Source organism: Zonotrichia albicollis, chromosome 3, assembly GCF_047830755.1.
Source record: "Zonotrichia albicollis isolate bZonAlb1 chromosome 3, bZonAlb1.hap1, whole genome shotgun sequence".
NCBI classification, from domain to species: domain Eukaryota; kingdom Metazoa; phylum Chordata; class Aves; order Passeriformes; family Passerellidae; genus Zonotrichia; species Zonotrichia albicollis.
Genome location: NC_133821.1, coordinates 116649203 through 116667940, shown reverse-complemented (window position 1 = coordinate 116667940; position 18738 = coordinate 116649203). Strand labels below are relative to the sequence as shown.

The 18738-nt window shown below is 37.0% G+C and overlaps 1 protein-coding gene across 4 annotated transcripts in view; it reads left to right on the top strand.

The window, feature by feature from the left end:
- Window positions 1–18738, top strand: part of ASCC3 (activating signal cointegrator 1 complex subunit 3) — a 261720-nt gene that overhangs the window by 27986 nt on the left and 214996 nt on the right. For all 4 annotated transcript variants that reach the window (XM_074538569.1, XM_074538568.1, XM_074538567.1 and 1 more), the window contains 2 exons: window positions 15633–15753; window positions 18503–18710. In XM_074538569.1, coding sequence (XP_074394670.1) covers window positions 15633–15753; window positions 18503–18710 — 329 coding nt within the window. The remainder of the gene's footprint in view (window positions 1–15632; window positions 15754–18502; window positions 18711–18738) is intronic.

The following is an 18738-nucleotide window of genomic DNA, read 5'->3' as shown; positions in this document are numbered from 1 at the left end:
TTATTACTTATAGTATTTTATTCAGAGGTATACCTGGTTTGGTTTGCTAATAAAATGGAGAACAAACACAAAGCAAAAGCTATGAAAACTGTCTGTAGTTAATACTTGAATATTAGACTTTGTTAATTAACATTACACTGCTATGCATTTTATTGGCTTGGCTTTGAGTAGTAGGATGAACAAATAAAATCTGAAAGGTGTGGAGTGGTGTCCAGTGTGGGCACACTGGACTGAGGCCAGCAAAGGCCCACTGGGATGATGAAGGGACTGGGGCATCTGATAGACAAGCAGAGACTGAGGATGCTGGGGTTGCTCAGCTTGGAGAAGGGAAGTCTTGAGATTCTGATCAGACCTGGCAGTGAAGGTGTGGTGAAAATGGAGCCAGGCTTCTCTTGGTGATGCCCAAAGGCAGAACTAGAGACATTGGACATGAATTGTATTGCAGGATATTCCATGTAGACATAGCCTTTTTTGTCCCTGTGAGAGTGGTCAGACACAGGAGCAGTTTGCTCGAGAGGTTGTGGAATCTCCAGCCCAGGAGACGAGATCATTTCCAGAGGTTTCTTCTAACCTCAGCCATTCTGTGATTCTGTCATTTCAAATGATAAAATAGAGGTAATTGGAGAAAAATTGTGTGTTATATTTATACCTAATTCCATACTAATTTAAATCTTCACTTTCCCTGATGAATTTCTTACCAAAATGTCAATCCCTTACCCTGGTATGTTTGGGTATGTTTAAATTAAGAGCTTGTTGTTTTGTAACACGTTTGTTGCCAGTAGAATCTCGTAATAAGCAAATGGAGGGTGCCTCTTTAAGTATTTATATTATAACCTTATGTGTAACTTAATTAATGAATTATGGTATACAGGAAATAAATAGTCCTTGTGTTGCAAGTAATCTCAATTAGGTTTTAAAGTGACCTCAATTTCAGATGTGTTAATTTGGTCTCCTAAATTAAGTCTCTATCTAAATAACAGACATTTGTTGTCCAGAAAAATCATTCATTTAGTTTGTTGCATTAAACAGGAATCTGTAATGGTCATTATTCTTGTAAGAGAATATTATATAAAGTCTTAATTCACATGACTAAATTTCTAATACCCTTTAAAAGCCTGACATTATTTATGTGAACATTTAAATTTTTTTTCTATGTGTAAGCTAAGACAAGTTAAAGACTCTCAGATGGCACTGAAATACAGTTCAACAAGAAAGTGTATTTTAGAGCTCATAAGGCAAACCAGCTACAACATATTTTTTTAATTCCTACACACTTATTCACTCCTTCAGGTTAATGAATGGAAGAGCTTACATACAGCATTGCACAACATCACAAGCATTTTGTTTTATAACAAAACTTGGAAAGTGTGTGTAGATTTTGTTTCATGCTAGTGACTTAGGGGGCTTGTCAGTAGCAAACACTGCAGATGCTGTTCTCTCTTTACATCTTGCTTATTGCTTTCCAGTGTAACCTTTGCACATAAAAACTGTATGTTCTAACTGTAAGTATCCAAAAATCTGTTGACCTGGGAAATACTTAGCTTACATTTCTAAACCTGAATTCAGTTCAGTAATTCTCAGGTCTGTATTGAGAGCGATTCCCTGAGCAGTCTGAATATGTAATTTATGTTAAGAGCTCTGAACCTTATAGCATAGACTGTGAAAAGTACTTCAACATTTCAATTTTTTTGCAGACAAGGTTTTTCTTCAGGTGCTAGTTTTGAGATCATTCATCTGACATGCTGTGCAGACCCGAGCAAAAGTGCTTTCAAGAAACAGACTTCACTGTCTGTGCACAATGCAATTGGCTCTGACTCAATATTTGCCTAATGCCATTGCTTGGCTCAGAGGGCAAGTGGAGCTTGTTTGCATGTTCTGTGCAGCCATTCCCTAGCTACAAGCTAACCTTCACCATCTGAACAGTGCAGTGTGCAGGTGTGAAAGTGGATGTTTACTTTGCTTTTCTCAAGCAAAATAGGACCTGAAGTGTCACTTTCTTGCTGCTTAATAGAATGCTGAGTTTTGGATTTTTCAAAGGCTTGGATCCTCCAGATGCTCTGATATGAAAAACTCAGTTTTACCTGTCACTGGCTCGGCACATCAGTGTAATTGTGTATGCTCGATTGCTCCCAGAGGGTCACCTGTTGCCTGTCAAAGCCAGAGCTTGGCTTTTCTGCTGCTCTTCTCTTCTCTTCTCTTCTCTTCTCTTCTCTTCTCTTCTCTTCTCTTCTCTTCTCTTCTCTTCTCTTCTCTTCTCTTCTCTTCTCTTCTCTTCTCTTCTCTTCTCTTCTCTTCTCTTCTCTTCTCTTCTCTTCTCTTCTCTTCTCTTCTTCTCTTCTCTTCTCTTCTCTTCTCTTCTCTTCTCTTCTCTTCTCTTCTCTTCTCTTCTCTTCTCTTCTCTTCTCTTCTCTTCTCTTCTCTTCTCTTCTCTTCTCTTCTCTTCTCTTCTCTTCTCTTCTCTTCTCTTCTCTTCTCTTCTCTTCTCTTCTCTTCTCTTCTCTTCTCTTCTCTTCTCTTCTCTTCTCTTCTCTTCTCTTCTCGCATATGACTCCAGCCACAGCCTCTCTAGTCATCTGAGGCAGAACCAAAGTGCTCTGAGACCCCAGCACAAGGCTGCTATTTTCCCTGCACAGTTTGCATTAAGCCACTATTAGAGGAAGAAGGTCAACTTTGATGTAAAAATGCCATTTGGAAGAACTTGAGGGCAATATAAGTAGAGTAATACTTAGAGTAATACTTAGAAAATTTAGTGGGACGCACTGTCTGAAATATAATAAATAGCATTATGTACTGAAGCATAAATAAACAGTACAGTTTGTTAGGGAATGAGAAATTTAAATTGGCCAGAAACTGAAGTCAGTGATGAAATTGCTGATGTGATTGTCTGAAGTGTAAGAAATAGGAAAATTTAATCAATTTAAAAAAATAATTATTTGCATGTAAGTGCAAAGGCAAAACCTCTGGGATAAAATATGAGCATCACTAAAATCAGTTGGAGATTTTTTCCCCTTGATTTCAGAAGGATTTGTTTTTAATACTTGTACTAGTCTGTGCATATGTTTTAACTTATTTCACAGAGATGATTTCTGAACCCAGCTGATATTATACACCCACAGCCAACAAAATAGCAGTGTTACAAAATAGGATTGCACTAGCATGTGTTCCTGCATTGCTTGGGAAAATTTTGCCACTTAGAAGATGTTATGGTGCTGGGGCAATTTTATGAGACTTTCCCACAGAGGAACTGGGTATCTGGTTAAACTGGTTAAACTGATAAATAGTAGTTAATCTGCCGAATTTTACACTGTTAATAAAATAGTCTTGAAAAGCTGATGTAAGCAGGTGTAATAATGACATATGCCATTTAACAAACACTGAATATTCGTGTGAACAGAGAATAGTCATACAGCAAGTTTTGTTCGAAAAGCAAAATAGATTAGGGGGATTTGTAAAAAAACTTTGGTTTGGAGCATAAACCAATTTTTTTAAATGAGCTATTGCATTTATTATGGAAACATAAAAGGCATTGTGAAACAGCTTTCCAATATTCATTAATACAGGGAAAATTTTGGATGTTTGATGTTAAAACTGAGTGTCTGGTGTGTATTTCTGTCATGTTGCAGAAGTGCTGTAGGCCTCTAAGCTTAGCATGTTAATGCTGTGCTGGAGCTAGGCATGAGCTCTGCAGAAATGCAACAAATGCCATCATTCCATGCTTCAGAATGTTATATTACTTGTTCTATTAGTTCTATTAAATACAGAATGAATGCTGCACACTGTATAGGTAGGTATATATTACTATCTTGTATTAATCATCAGTGTTTCTGGAAGACCTTACTTTGTGAAGATTAGATTTGTGGATACTTTCTGTAAGAATGGCAAAAAATTGTGGTACTTGATTTTGTCAGTAGAATGATTAAACCTTTCTGTACTCATGTTAAGTTCATTAGAGGACAAAATAAAACTGTGGAGAGGAGCTGAGTGGAATTTGCAAGTGGAATTCTAGAATGAGTCTACTGAGTGTCCTTGTTCTAAGTAATCAAATTAAATGTTAAATAGCTTGACATGCTACTTAAATTGACATTCTTTAAAAAAATGCAGATGCTGAAAACATAAAAATATTCATCCAACTATATAGATACTTACATTAAAAGCCCTCCAAAATGAGAAACACAGTTCTATTGTGACAGAACATATTTTAAAGACATCAACATTTGTATGTTTATATCACATTGTAAAGACTTTAAAGGTCTTCATTGTAAGCACTGCCAGATACTTTCAGTATTACAACTACATTTTTAGTTCATTTGAAGTGGAGAATATGTTAATATAGAAAGCTTGCTGGTAGAGAAAGCAGATTCAGGAGATGACTTCATCATTACTGTATATAGAAAGTGCTGAAATAATTGGAAAAGGGTTCACAGGAGGTCCATCATGTGTGAAATAAAGCATGGAAAACTGAGGAAATGTGAAATAAAGCATGGAAATAAAGCATGTGAAATAAAGCCTGGAAACTGACAAAATGAAATATGAAAAAAATAATTTCCAGTCTGGTTTGATGTGAAGAAGTAGCAGTAATGCAAACATATTTGGTGTGGGAGGAGTGCATCAGTGGACTGTGGCTTGCAGGAAAAGGCACTCAGAAGGAGGGAGGGAGAAAGCAATAGACTGGCAGCATAAAGCAAACGTTTCATGAATATTGTCTGTTCATCTTATCAAGGAACAGCCTCGCCAAGAGTTTCAGTTAGCTTTCAGATTCCAGGGAAGTTGGTTGCCAGTTCTGTCACAACTTTTGCAGTAGCCAAAAAAATGCACGTGAGAATCATCTCTCAGAAGTCTTAAACACGAAGCAATTGTCTACTCCTTGTGAGATGTCCTTGAGGATGCTTTAAGATACCTCATTGCTCCATTTGGACATGGCTGTTCAGTTTTCTGTAAGCGCTGTAAGCAGCCACTGACAATTAGAAGTTGATTAGTATTTTTTCAATAAATATTCAATTGCCAGTTTTGTGTAGGCCATGGCTAGACTACTAGCCCTCTTTAATGGTAATTTTCACAAGTCATATTGATATCTGTTACATACTTTCTGCTGCTGATACTATTTTTTCATTATTATTGAACCATTGTTCACTGGGTACCTTGTTTTTGCAGTATTGAACAAAGTCTGAAGTGATAGTTAAAATGTTATCTGAAAATCATATAAGGCACTTTAAGGTTATAAATAGGTTATTTTTGGAAAGAAATGGAAGTACTTATCTGATTTCCAGAAATGTTCATCATTTCCTCCTGAAGAAGAACTCTTCAGCTAGCCCTTATTGTGGTTGTTACTAATCTACCCACAACCATAAAGTTAGCTGTAAGTTAAGGAAACTTATCTAGAATCCTTGTCTGAATGCTTAGTTGTGAATCTCTAGCTTAGGTCTCTATCAGAGATAAGAGACTTATGAGAAAACATGGAAGAGCAATATGTAGTAAGTTTGTTAAATATCTGAAACGTAATGAAGAAGAGGAAGTGCTCATAGACATGGCAACTTTTTTAATAGTAATATTTAATACTTTCTATTCTGTCATTGTTTGTCTGTGTTCTTCCTGAACTCATCTAGAATTTCATCTTCAAACCTCTTTGAAAACAATGTGGCTTCCCTTTTGTCTTAAGACAATTTAGGTTTTTGCCAAGGAACAATCCTGAGGTCAGACTAAATTTCTGTTGCAATTGTATTCCTCTCATATAACTGCTTACTAATTTGTGAGGTTTATCTCTTAATAACTCTTCACACACAAGATTACTATAGAAATTGATACACAGTAGAAAAGTCATGCTGTTCTTATAAATATTTCTTAATTAAAATCAATAAGGAAGTGGAATAGCTCTTGTTGTGAGGCTCCTTTGAGAGAACATTTCCAAAAACTACAGTTTAACATTCCTTTTCACTTAAAACCAGCTAATTTAAACGTTCATTTCTATGTGTATGCAGCACCACATGAAAACTTCGCATATGATAATATATTGATTTACCTTAATCTTCATTCTTCTTAATGTACCATGAAATTATGACATTAGCTTTTAGTTTTGTCTGTGTGTAGCCTCGCATGACATATGATATTTTGATGTCAAAGCAACTTGTCTCATAAAACATGTTTGGTTTTAAGTGTCAAAGTGGCACTTCCTTTTGTTCAGAATAATGACTTTCTAGCCCTAACAAATTAACATATCACAAAGCTTATTCCCCATTGCCTCGTTCATAAAAGAGTATCCATTTAGGGAAAGTACAGGCATATGTGGATCACCCCTGTGGTGTTTTATCTTTATCTTATCATCAAAGCTTCCAACTTGGCATGAGACTGGCTTTTCAAGCTCATAGTTTCTTTGTAATTTTATTAAAATTACCAGGAGTGTTATATTCAGACAATAGAAAGCTTGTGTCTCATTACTCTTTACCATAGAGCTTATCTGCTCCCCTTTCATGTAGGGAAAATAATCCTTATTTTGGATACATTTTCCCCTTTTTCAGTTTGGACTTCTTTTTTTAAATCCAGAAGTATACAGCTTTGTTGTTGTCCAAGGACTGTTGAAACCCCACAGACAATAGGAAACTTTTTCTTTTTATGAAAACAGAACCATGCTGTCTCCCTTCATAAAAAACTCAAATGAATGGCATTTGAGTGCTGTTTTTTAGGGATGGGACTCAAGAAAAGATGAAAGAGCCACAGAGAGGGACAAGAAATGGTAGGCTTAATCCTGGTGCTGAGAGCTGTTCACTGTCCTTCCTGTCAATAACTTTTCCTCTTTCCTGTCAACTCTTGACTTCAGTTTTGTACTGACAGAAAGTTTGTTGTATCTTTGAGCCAGTATGAGGCTTGATCTATTAATGATACCTTTTGAATCACTTTCAATATATTATTAAACTTAATGAGATCTTTTTTTAGAGGAAGCCAGTCTGTAGCGGATGGAACTTTCCCCTTTTGATTTTTTTTGATGCTGAGTTCTTCTCACATCCACACGGAGACATAAGGAGATACAAGTTCTGTCAGAAACGCAGTCAGATGGCACCTGAAACATTAGGGCTCTCTAATTAACTGGGCACAAAATAGGGCAGTCATTCAGATTTGTCTCCACTGCTGGTCCTGGACTCTTCTGTGTCTCTGTCAAAACTGGGAGTTACTGAGGAGGCTTAACACTTGTTGGTTGACACACTACTAAATGCACAGTGATGTGATAGCCCTGGTTACCTGGGAAAGCTAGGCTTTAAAATCTTCCAGTGTCTGAAATCCTTTTTCAGGCCAAAGCTTGCCTTGTTTTCTTCTCACCCACTCACGTATGTCAGCCCAGCGTGCTGGAGTTCACAGCCTGGGATTGGTCATAGTCTGTTTTCCGGGCTAACCCCACTGGGTCCAGCAGAGAATATTAAAATTCTGGCTTGACTATCCTAATTGGGATAAAACTAGCTTCTAGTATTAGGGTCCTGTGCTACTCTTCATCATTCATTGCTGTTAAGCAACATAAACCAACTCCTTGACTTACTGGTATTTTGCTTTACCCTGTCAGTGCACATTGGTGTAGCGGATCCACCATCAGCCAAGTCCTCCTTCTGAAATGGGCAGGTTTGGGAATTGCTGTCCTTTGAGATAACCTGCAGGTTTTTGCCTTTTGCAGAATAGAATTCTGTGCTAACCACTGCCATTTTAGAAGTTTCTTAAACCCTCATCCCTAAAAAAAAAATTAAATCAAATTGATTCTGATACAGAAATCACTTCCATAAATGTATGTTTTCTGCTAGGTACTGTCAGAATTCCTTGCCCTTGTATCTACAAGTAGGAAAAGTTGCAAGTCCTGAAACATCCAGTTTCAGGACCTTTTTTTAATGTCAAAAATCATTACCAGCTTATCCCAGAATACTTCTGAAGATAAACACCAGTTTAAGCAATCATATAACAGTGAGGTTTTCTACATTTCAATTTGTCTTCAGGGCTTTCTTTTCATAAGGCAAGTCAGTACTCTGCTGTTTGTAGCTGCTGTTTGACATTATTTCTAATTGCCAAAGTCTTCAGGCTGAACAAGCTGGTGGAAGTTGCCTTGTAGCTATGTATTTGAAATTTTCAAAATAAATGTATCTGTTGAAGTTTCTAATTAGTCTCTGTTAAAATATTGATGATAGTGACGATGATATCTCCAGTCTAATTATTTTCACATAAAAATATTGAGAAAATTTGCTATGATGTGTGATTTTGTGCTTGTCTCTTTTTCAGATATAGTAGGTGGTTTTAGGATTTGCACAAGGAGCTGGTGGAAGATTTTCATCAAATTCAAATTATGCTGTGACAGATCGTGCTTTTTTTTATTATAAGACAAATAGTAAAGAATTAGATGCAATTAAAACTGATAGTGAAATAAATAGGTTTAGGCCTATTAAGCAATATTTACACACACTTTCAATCTGATAGTCTGGTTTTTAAGTCTTGTTATAAGAAAAACATTTTTTTTCCTCTAACTGATCAATTTCAATGTTTTAACTATAGATTTCAATTTGATTTAAAAGAAGCCTTGAACCTGTAGGCTGAGTCTTCTAAGACATTTGTTTTGATATTTCAATACTATTTTTAAATTTTCCTTGCTGTGATTCTTATTTTTTTACTAGTGTAAATACTAGTTGGAGTAAAATTGCATAGTCATCTGTGGATACAGAAATACATAAAAATAGAGCATAATCCAATATGCTGAGGAGAGATGGTATTTAAAAGAGTAATTGGCCATGTCTTTGTTGTACCTGTACTTCTGGACTAAAAATGTGTCCCATACTGAAGACCAGATTTCCATCAGTTTTTGTTGGACTGCAGTGGAAGAAGTAAACAAAAGCTGAATGTTGAGTAAGAATTTGTTACAACTTTGTTATCTTTGTGCAGATGTCTTCCTCAATGAAAACTTTTCCATCAGCTTCCTTACTCAGCCTTCTAAATGTGTTGGGGGAATTCCTGCAATTTTGCTGCTTTTTTAAAATCTGCCTATTTCTAAATTTTTGTTTAGTTAATTATTTTCTTCTGATTGACAACTGGTAGTAAAATCTAAAAATTTAAAGCTAACTAACAGACAGATCTGTTTGTTGTGAGACCACTGCAATTAAGCTGACCTTGCTTAGATTCTGCCAAGTCTCCTAGGTGGTTTGTAGGGTTGGAAGATCATTTCTGTATAGATGGACTAAATGTAATAGGTGTTTTATTCAAAAAAGCCAGGCTTTAAAAAAAGAAAAACAGATCTGTGAGCTGAATTCCTTTCTTACACACTTAATACCTGCTATTAACAGGAATGGTAAGAAATGCTATATCTGGCTTGTCTCCTTTTAATCAACCTGTAAGAAACATGTAAAGACAAAACATCTGAGACTTGGTTTTAAACCAAGTGTTCTCCTATAGTCTGTAATTGTTACAGGGGATGATAGTCTCTTCAGCGCAGCAGTAATTAGCAATCAGTGTATATATGATATCCATAAAGTTTGTGTTGATTTTTTTATATTTAAAAAACCCTCTATCTTCAATGTCCTTGTTTTTGTTACTGAATCTTTTTAAGCAATATACAAGGTACTATATCCAGATAGGTTTTCCAATAAGCCTGTAGCCCAAAAAAAGGTTCTATTTACCCTATAATTTTTTTTAATGAAGCAATCATTTCAGTAGCTTCAGAGCTACTAGGACAGAAGAAACTTGAGATCTTGTTATGGTGATTATTCTTCCACAGCTGTTTGAAAACTGTGCCTTGTAAAGCAATATCATCTGCAAACAAGCCACAAAATGCAGGGGTAGCAGCTAATTGTGTAGGTGGGACTCTGTAACCAAAACCTGCTGTTGGGTTATAAGAGTACAGAGGACAACCACTGGTTGGCTGAATTTGGGTTTCTGTTTCGTTTCTTGCTGTAGAACAGTACTAAGACTCAAGTGAGGTACAAGGACTGTTCGTAGTCTATTTTTGTGCGCACTTGTAAAACAAAATATTTTCTGAGATTTATAGGACTCTTTCCCACCTCAGGGAAGATGTAGAAGTCAGGAAAATGCCCTTGTGATGGCAGACAGTTTATGATGTCAAAGTATTACTCACAGTTCCGTGCCTCATATTTGAGGACCTCCAAAGCTCCTTGTAAATTATACTTTATAGAATTGAAAAGAGAATAGTACCTATTTAACATTCAGAGTAAAATCTTGTTCCAGTCTTGAACATAAAGATGTACTTTTTTATGTCTGAGCCTTACTTGAAAAAATTTGCTATGTCATGTGACTCATTGGGGTTCAACTCCTTTCTGATAATTCTAGCAGATAGACTGCTGTCTATATGTAAGACTCTTGTCTGCCTCCTTGCCTTTTCCATAAAGCTGGCATATATTCAGGAGAAATCATTTGCATGGGGACCTTGCCTCACCTTTCTAATGCAATATGACACATTTTGTCCTTTTGTTCCTACATTGATTACTCAGTATGCTTTCTTCCAGTAATTAAGGACATAAAATGAAATGTAACAATCACTCAAAAAATATCAGTGACATATATCTCACTCATCTATGTTTTCATGGTTACAGAGCAGTAGCTGAAGTCATGTGGGACCTTTGTTAGTGAAGGCAATCAGGGTTGCCTTTTGGGCATAATCTATTACTGGCTTCAAGGAGTGTAATGATTTGGCTGGGATTCAAGAAACTGCTGATTGACACACAGCCTCTCCATCTGTTGGCCACTGTCTAGTTTATCTCATTATAACTTAATCAACTATGAATATTTACCAGATTCCTTTGCCTGCTCTCAGGGTCTTTGGTGTTGATTATTCAGGCCAGAATATATAATAACATGTCAAATGTGAAATGTTAGTGCCTACCCTGGTGGATTGGGTTTACATGGCCAAGCCTTGCTGGTGGAGGCTGCTTCAAGGATGGCTTATGTGAGAAGCTCCTAGAAGCTTCTCCCATGTCTGGCAGAGCCAAAGATGGATGTGCTATGGATCAAGGTTGAGCCAGATAGAAATGGTGGTTATGTCTCTGTGATAACATATCTAAGAGGATGAAAATTTATCATGCAGTTGACTCCTGGCAGGGACCTGCAGACCCATAGAGAGAGAAGCCCATGCTGGAGCAGGATTCCTGGTAGGACTTGTGACCCCATGGGGAACCCATGCCAGAGCAGCCTGTCCTTGAAAGACTGCACTTTGTGGAAGACCCACATGGCAGCAGTTTGAGGGGATCTGTTGCCTGTGGGATGGACTCAGACTCTTGGAGAGCTGTCTCCTTTGCAGGCACCCCACAGTGCAGCAGGAAAAGGACTCCTCTGCCTGAACAGTGGGAGAAACTGCCAGTGATGAACTGACCATAACCCCCATTCCTTGTCTCCCTACACCACTGGGAGAGGAAGTAGAGCTGGGAAGGAGAGAGGGGTGGGGAGAAGGTATTTTTATGGGCTTATTTTACTTCTCATTATCCTGCTCTGATTTTGATAGTAATAAGCCCCCTGCATGGACGTGTTTTCATAAGCATCAAAAAATGATAGGGTAAAGAATTGTACTTCAAAACAGCAGCATTCTGTGATAGTTATTAATACCTTAATTAGAAAGCAATGGGTTGCTATTGAAGTTGGAGGGGAGACGACCCACCTTGCGTTGGTCAGCATCGACTCCCCTTTTATTAATCAATCAAGCACCTTTTATAACAGTGTTAATTCACTTCATGCATATTGCAAAATCTGAGCTCACAACAGGTCAGAGATAACATACCAACTCCTCCTTATGTTTCCAATACCAAGATTTGGGTTCTCAAAATTATTCTTGCTTTCCCAAAACAGCCAAAGATAGAACATCCACTTGTTATGAGAAAGCTGCCTGAGAACTCTGATGTGCAAGGCTCTCAAGGCCTTCATGTTTGCCACTTTTACCTGTAATTAAAAATAACCTGAGAACCTCTGCTGTTTACAGAAGCAGGCTGTGAGAATCTGCTCCTCACAGCTGCTTTCTAAGCCATCTCTGAAAAAATCTCCAACAGATTACTCCTACAGTATGAACAAATATGAATGTTAATAATATTTTGGTCTTGCAAATTCTCAAGTTTAGTTATTTCTGGTCTTTGCAAATGTTTTCTAGCATTGTCAGTATTGCTGCCATCAGTGGTAGGTGGTGAGAGATCTTGCTGTGTAACTTTGTCTCTCAGTACTTCTGCTTGGTTTAGCTCTCAATCGTTGTTTTCCACCCAAGGGCTCTGGCAGGCTTCTGGTGAGCGTGGGAGACATCTTGTCAATAAGAACGGGTCATTGCTTCTGATCTTGTATATCCTTTTGCTTTTCCCCTCATTCTTGAGCAATGAGCTTACTCTGTCTTAGCTGTTTAAAATGTCCTGAAAGCCTCCTTTATATTCAGGAACACCAGGGTTAATTAGGTGACCAAGCCAGCTCTCAAACTGCTGGTAGCAAATGAATATCTGTCCACCCATGAAGATGGCAAAATGGAGTGACTTCAGCACACAGGTGTTGCAGTGTCTGGCAAGTATTGTATGGCTTTTGCTCTCTCTGACTGGTAGGATGGCTGGAGAGGGGGATGTCCAATTTCACCTTGGTGCTCTTCCTTTGAGCCCCTGTCTCAACAGGGCTGGAGTTTTTGTTTCATGATGTCCGACCATGAAGCAGAATGTATTGTGTAACATTGCTGCTTCTTTTTGAGGTTCTGCTGTTCTTACTGGGTGAAGAGTAGGACATTGTCCGGTTTATCTCGGCTGTTTGAGGGGCCTGTGAAGGCCCGGGGTGGCCTTGGGGCAGCCCGCGTATCGAAGGACGAGAAGAGGCTTCAGTTCTTCTTTTGGTTTTTATGTTTATTAATTGTTTATCTAAAAGATTTTCTTTCAGCCGAACAAAGATCTGCTCAGCAGTCAGCCATGGGCACACCGTCTGCCCTCCCGGACAGTCACCTATCTTTATACCCATTGTTACGTGTACAATATTTATCATTTTTCCCCAATACCATCTATTCTTATAACTCGGTGCACTTTCAGTAATAACCAATCCAAAGGTGCCACCGTGGCCAAAGAAGATGGAGGAGAAGAGGAAGAAGAAGGAGGACAGGACACACCCCAATTCCTCCATCTTACTCCTCCAAACCCCCCTGTACATAAATCCTAAACCTTGTGTCTCACCCTCTAATTAACTAATCCCTTCACCCTTCACCCTGTGAAGCCCTCATCCTTGTCGTCTCCTGTGTAGGGTTAAAGTCCAGCCACCAGACACTTCTGGCAACATTCCAGGACTCCTGAGACCCCCAAAGTGGTCTCGGAGGCTCAGCATCTCAGGACTGAGATCTTGAGATCCGACAGGACATGAATGGTTTTTGTTTCAGAATAGATTGGGAAAACAGGAGAGGGAACACACTGTCCTGTACAAAAAAAAAGGATGGTATCTATTTCCCCAGCAAATACCATCTTTTCTGACTGATGCTTTTATTGTTCTTAAAAACTTCAAGTGAGAGAGGTGTTTTGCAGTCCTGTGCAGAGACAGAGATCTACATTGGATGTTTTAGAGCTAGTGTGTTGTCTTCTGATGGGGATGGTGGTGGTGTGAGTTTGAGTTTGGGCATTTTGGGGGAGTAACACGCTAAGTCACAATGTGCTTACATTGTGTCTGCTGCCTTGATGAGAAATTCGTGTTTGAGCCCAGATCTGGTTGCATTGAAAGAATTTAATTTCCCTGTGTTGCTGGTATTTCACATTCAAGAAATCATTAGATAAGTCAAGACAAGTTTGTGTTCAGTTCTTTATACAATTAAGCTATTTCAAATACATTTGTTTTTTTGCTGCTTCAGTGATTACTTTTCTCTCCCTGTCTTAATACCTCCTCAAACTTACCAGTGCTAAATTGCCACTTTCTTTTGGAATGTAAAAACAAGGTCATCTTATAGCTTCAGATAATATTAGTTAAAATGTGTCTGTAAAGTGACAGTAAAGAGCTATGCAAAATAGAAGAATTAATGATCAGTGCTAGATCATTAAGTGAAGGCTGGATAAAGGGAAATCCATCATAGCTTGAGATCCCTGAAAGCAGAATTGATGTCTGACCAACAGTTCCCTGTTCTATATTTTTGTAGTATGTTAATTTTGAAAATCTTCTATTTGTCCACATTTATTGCATTCTTTTATTTTCTGGAGACTGCTTCTCCAGCTTGCCATCACTGGTTAGTCTAATTAAAGAAATACAAGCCTTTATACCTTTCAGCTATTAGTTCATGGTCTCTGCAAACTGCACCATCACTGTACTAATTTGCAGAAACCTTATGTTTTCCTAGAAACCCCTGAGGGCCTGGAGTAACACTTTTTCCTTTTTTTCCCCTCCCTTATTTTTAAATGACAGCTTGTCTTATGAAGTACAGATTGACCTGAAAAAAGGGATCATTGATTTGATGCCATTGGCATTGTTCAGAATTTTGCAAATATGTGAAGAAGTAACATAAAGTTTTCTCAAGGTGTTCCCCAAGGACAGTAGTCATAAAGAGCCACAGAAAAATTCTTTGTTAAGGAGTTGGCAAATTAAATACAGGACAGCAAGAGACCTCTCTCTCCTTTTAGAGTTAGAACAGAAATGCTTGAATCCTACTGTGCCAAAGTCTTACTCTTTCACAGAACATCACATCAAAGTACATTATACATTTTCTTCTTACCAGATTCCTGAAGTTATATGGATAATATTAGCAGCAAATTCAAAAAGCAATAAGGAGAAACTGCTCTGTATTCTTTTTTGGAAATAGAAAAAAATGAAGAAAAAATTGTTTTGAGCAGTATTAAAAATCAAAAATGCGTTTTGAGTAACTTACTGCTTACTGTAACGCTTTGATTTTTGACAAAATAATTATAGATAAGTTAGAGATGAAAGTACTTTTAATGTTTTGGTTTTTTTTTTTCCCATTAAAATACAGTATTATGTGGAAAATGGAACTTTAAATAGGGAACTGTATTTGTCTAACCTGCTACAAGAGAATCATTTGAGTAAGAGTATCATTGGGCCAAAATACCACTTACTGGTACAGAACTCTTTTCTGATGTACCTCCCTTACCTTATGTGTTCAAATTGCACACAGGATTATATGTGCAGGTACTGAAGTCAGTAGTAGTGTCATCTTAAATGTTTCTTCATATTCCTGCTGTACTCCACGTCTATGATTTTTTTTTTTTGGTAGGACAAGCCTGTGAAAGTACAGTAGGCTACACCTCCTGCTGACTATGAAGGGAATAACTTCCTACATTCCTGACTTGCATGAGAAAGCATTGGTTCTCTTGATTCACCTGCATAGATTATGGAGAAGTAAATTTACAGCACATGTAAATAACCACTAAGACACGTAAGATTCTTTTATATAAGAATCTTCAAGAGAAAGTGAGTTTTACTTAATAGACAAAATTCACAGATTTTTAAATATTTCCAGCTGAAAACTTCCTGTAATTCTCCCTTTTTGTAATAGAGAACCTGGTATTAGAAATTATAATTTCCTTTGGATTAAATTACTGGGAAGTGAAATTCATTAATTTGTTAGATATTGTCAACAGATATGATGTTGCCAAGGATAGAAATATTGCAGTCCTATTTAAAAATTTATGTACATTAGGATATGACTTATGACTTTATTTTCTTTGTAGTTATTTGAGCTGCTAGGCCCTGAAGGTTTTGAACTCATAGAGAAACTCCTACAGAACAGATCTCTGATTCTGGAAAGATCTTTGACTTGTCCAAATGATAACAGGTTCCAGGCTCTCCAAGGTAAGTGACTACAAAATTTTTGTTCCAAATCAGATAAAAAGTAGATTTCTCATTGTTCTGTTTTATTTCCAACAGTAGTACTGTCCATGTGTAATTTAAAAACAAACAAAAAAATCCCAGGAGACAATTAAGGAATGTATTTCTGGGCTTAAGCAAAGAAAGTCTGGTTATACAGAAGAAACAAATATAGTTTGCATATATTTATTTACTTTTCAACTGCCTGTGGGCATGTGCAAATTTTGAATGTATTAACAGTTGCACTTTTCCTGTTTTAATGGATTACTCTGAAAATAATCTGATCTTCTATTATTCCTCATTTGCTTTCCTGCTTCCTCTCTACTTTGTACTATCATCTAATGTAGGCCTTGGGGAAGAAAAGCACAGTTACAGCCACTTCTGAAAATAATAAAGTCAAACTTAAGCATGAATAAGTGAGAGGGTGAAAAAAAGGAATTCAGGTTTTGTTTATAAGTTAATATGTCTGCACCAAGTAATTATTTTAAAATAAGTTTTACAGATCATTGGTTTAAAACAAGTCTTATAAGTTTCTTTGACAAAATTAAATCTGATAGCATATGGGTTGTGACTTGGGATAAATCTTACATGGACATGGCACCATGCAGCCCACTGCGTGTTCGCAGCATATGGAGTTGGAAAAATGTGATTAGAGCCAGTAATGGTGGACTTGTGTATCTCCACAATAACTTTAAAATCCAACTGACCCCTTTTTAATGTTTATCTTCAATGAAACATTACATAAGCAAGCGTTCAGAAGTTCATCTCTTGCTGCTAATGGTTAGTCTAAACTCATCAGAACAACTGTTAGTTTTACCTTTCATGATTTCAAAGATGAATGTCTTGCTGTATGACAAGGTTTTCTATCCTGATAACTTTGCTTTCTTAGGTCATCAAATAAAAAATTAAAATACATTCAGTATAAATTGAATACATTTTTCTCCTGTGTACAGAGTTTAGTTACAGTAGTATTTTCTTCTCACTTAGCAGAATTAGTATTTTGGAAGCTTTTATGAAATTAGTCTTCATTATGCCATCAGTAAAATCAATCATAGTAATTTCAGCTAGAATGTGGAGGAAGAATATTTTCAATGTTATATTTTTCACACAATAGAAAAGCATTAACTGATTTAATGCTTTTTTTCACTGATGAGAGAATCCTTTCTTTAACTGTGTAAAAAAGTCAGTGATATTAAGGGTATTTGCTCTGAGACTGAAGATGCTCTTGGCCCTGAGTTCAGTATTTTAATTTTAATAAGGTTTTATTCTTTTTTAAGTTGATCAAAATGGTATTTCTAATGGAGGAGTCTTATCTTTCCAAAATTTCACTTGGGGAAGAGACTAATTTCTGTCTGCAGAAATTTAATAAATTCTGAGTAATTTGTGCCTTTAAAAAAATAGCACTAGTCGAGAAACTGTACCTGTACTGCTTTTTTGTACCATGCTGTATTATTTGACTAATTCTTATGTAATTTACTTTCATGACAGTAAAGGTGATTGTGGTGTTTATCAGACAAATCAAGTAACATTTCTTTGCCCTGGTGTGTTCAGTCTGAATTAAATTTGGTCAGAAAATTGTGTCCATTGTTGTCCCCTTTTAATATAAGAGAGAGGGAGAGAGAGAGAGAGTTAAAAGCCGCAGACATGATGGTATTAATGTGGACATTCTGACAGTTTATTAGAATTTTTTTAATGCTCTTCAACGAGTTATTGTTGCCTTATCCAGTATGCATGCTATGAGATGTAGGAGTTTCACTGTTGCTGTAGGTGAAAACTAAGCAGCACAAATTGTTCAAAATGTCAGTCAAGTGGATTTATTTGATGAAAAAAGGTTTTCAAGTTTTTCGCTTCAGAGTCTGGCTGCAGAAGTTCATATGAAACCTAACTGAGTTAAGTATTTAATATGCAGTCAAACCTATATGAACTAATAATCTGTTTGCAGAATTTTGAAAAATGACATTTAAAACCACCAATATTGTTAAAATGAAAACAAAATAAATCTCTCCCAGCTTGTCATATATAAAAGACTTGGTTGTGTCTTCAGTTTTAGCCAGTACTGATCTCAGAAAGGTGAATGTAACTGAGCTTTTTTGGGTCCCCTGCTCCCCTGGATTTATTGTTTACTGTAATTGTTCTGTGGTTCTGATTCTTCTTGATAATCCTGCTGCTTATTGATGTAAAAGAAAGGAGTCCTTGTGATTGTATAGAGTAGGATAGATTTCCTCAGTTGTTCAGGGAAATTGCATTGTGAGTATGCTTTCAATACAGTCATGTTATCTAGTTTATATACACTAATTGTTATGTGAAGAGGCTGTTTATAAAAAAAACCACCCTGTTTAATCTGTTGTCACCCATCCTGCTTATCAGGGCATGTACGTAAGAGCAGTGATAAGAGGCAAAGTGGCACTTCCACTGTAGATGAAGTTGTTACAAATACAGAAAACAAAAAATGTCCTTCCTTTTGCTGCTAGTCCATCCCCTTGCTTTGGGATTAAGTGTATTTTAGATGTCCTGCATTTGGGACATGACCTGGTGGTACTTCTAGATGTCTTGAGCCCAGCTGCTGCATAGTCTACATAAAGTGCAACTATTTTTAAACACACAATACACTCACAGATGCACACACAAACCCCCCAAAACAAGCATGAAACCCCCAAACCCTTTAGAATGAAACTGGGGGGAAAAAAATGGAATCCAGTACTTATGGAGATGCATGTCTGTTATCATATTGCAGAACAGTGCAAGAAGTTTATAGGAGAAAACGCTAAACCAAATTATGGTTGTCAAGTGACAATTCAGTCTGAACAAGAAAAGTTGTTAATGAAGCAATATCGTCGGGAAGAAAAACGAAATGCCAGAAAAGAAAAACAAGCTGTGGAAGATGGAGAAGGTTCTGGAGAAGGACAAATGTGCTTTGATCCCAAAGAGCTGCGGATGCAAAGGTAATAAATCCCAAAAGTTGAGAAATGC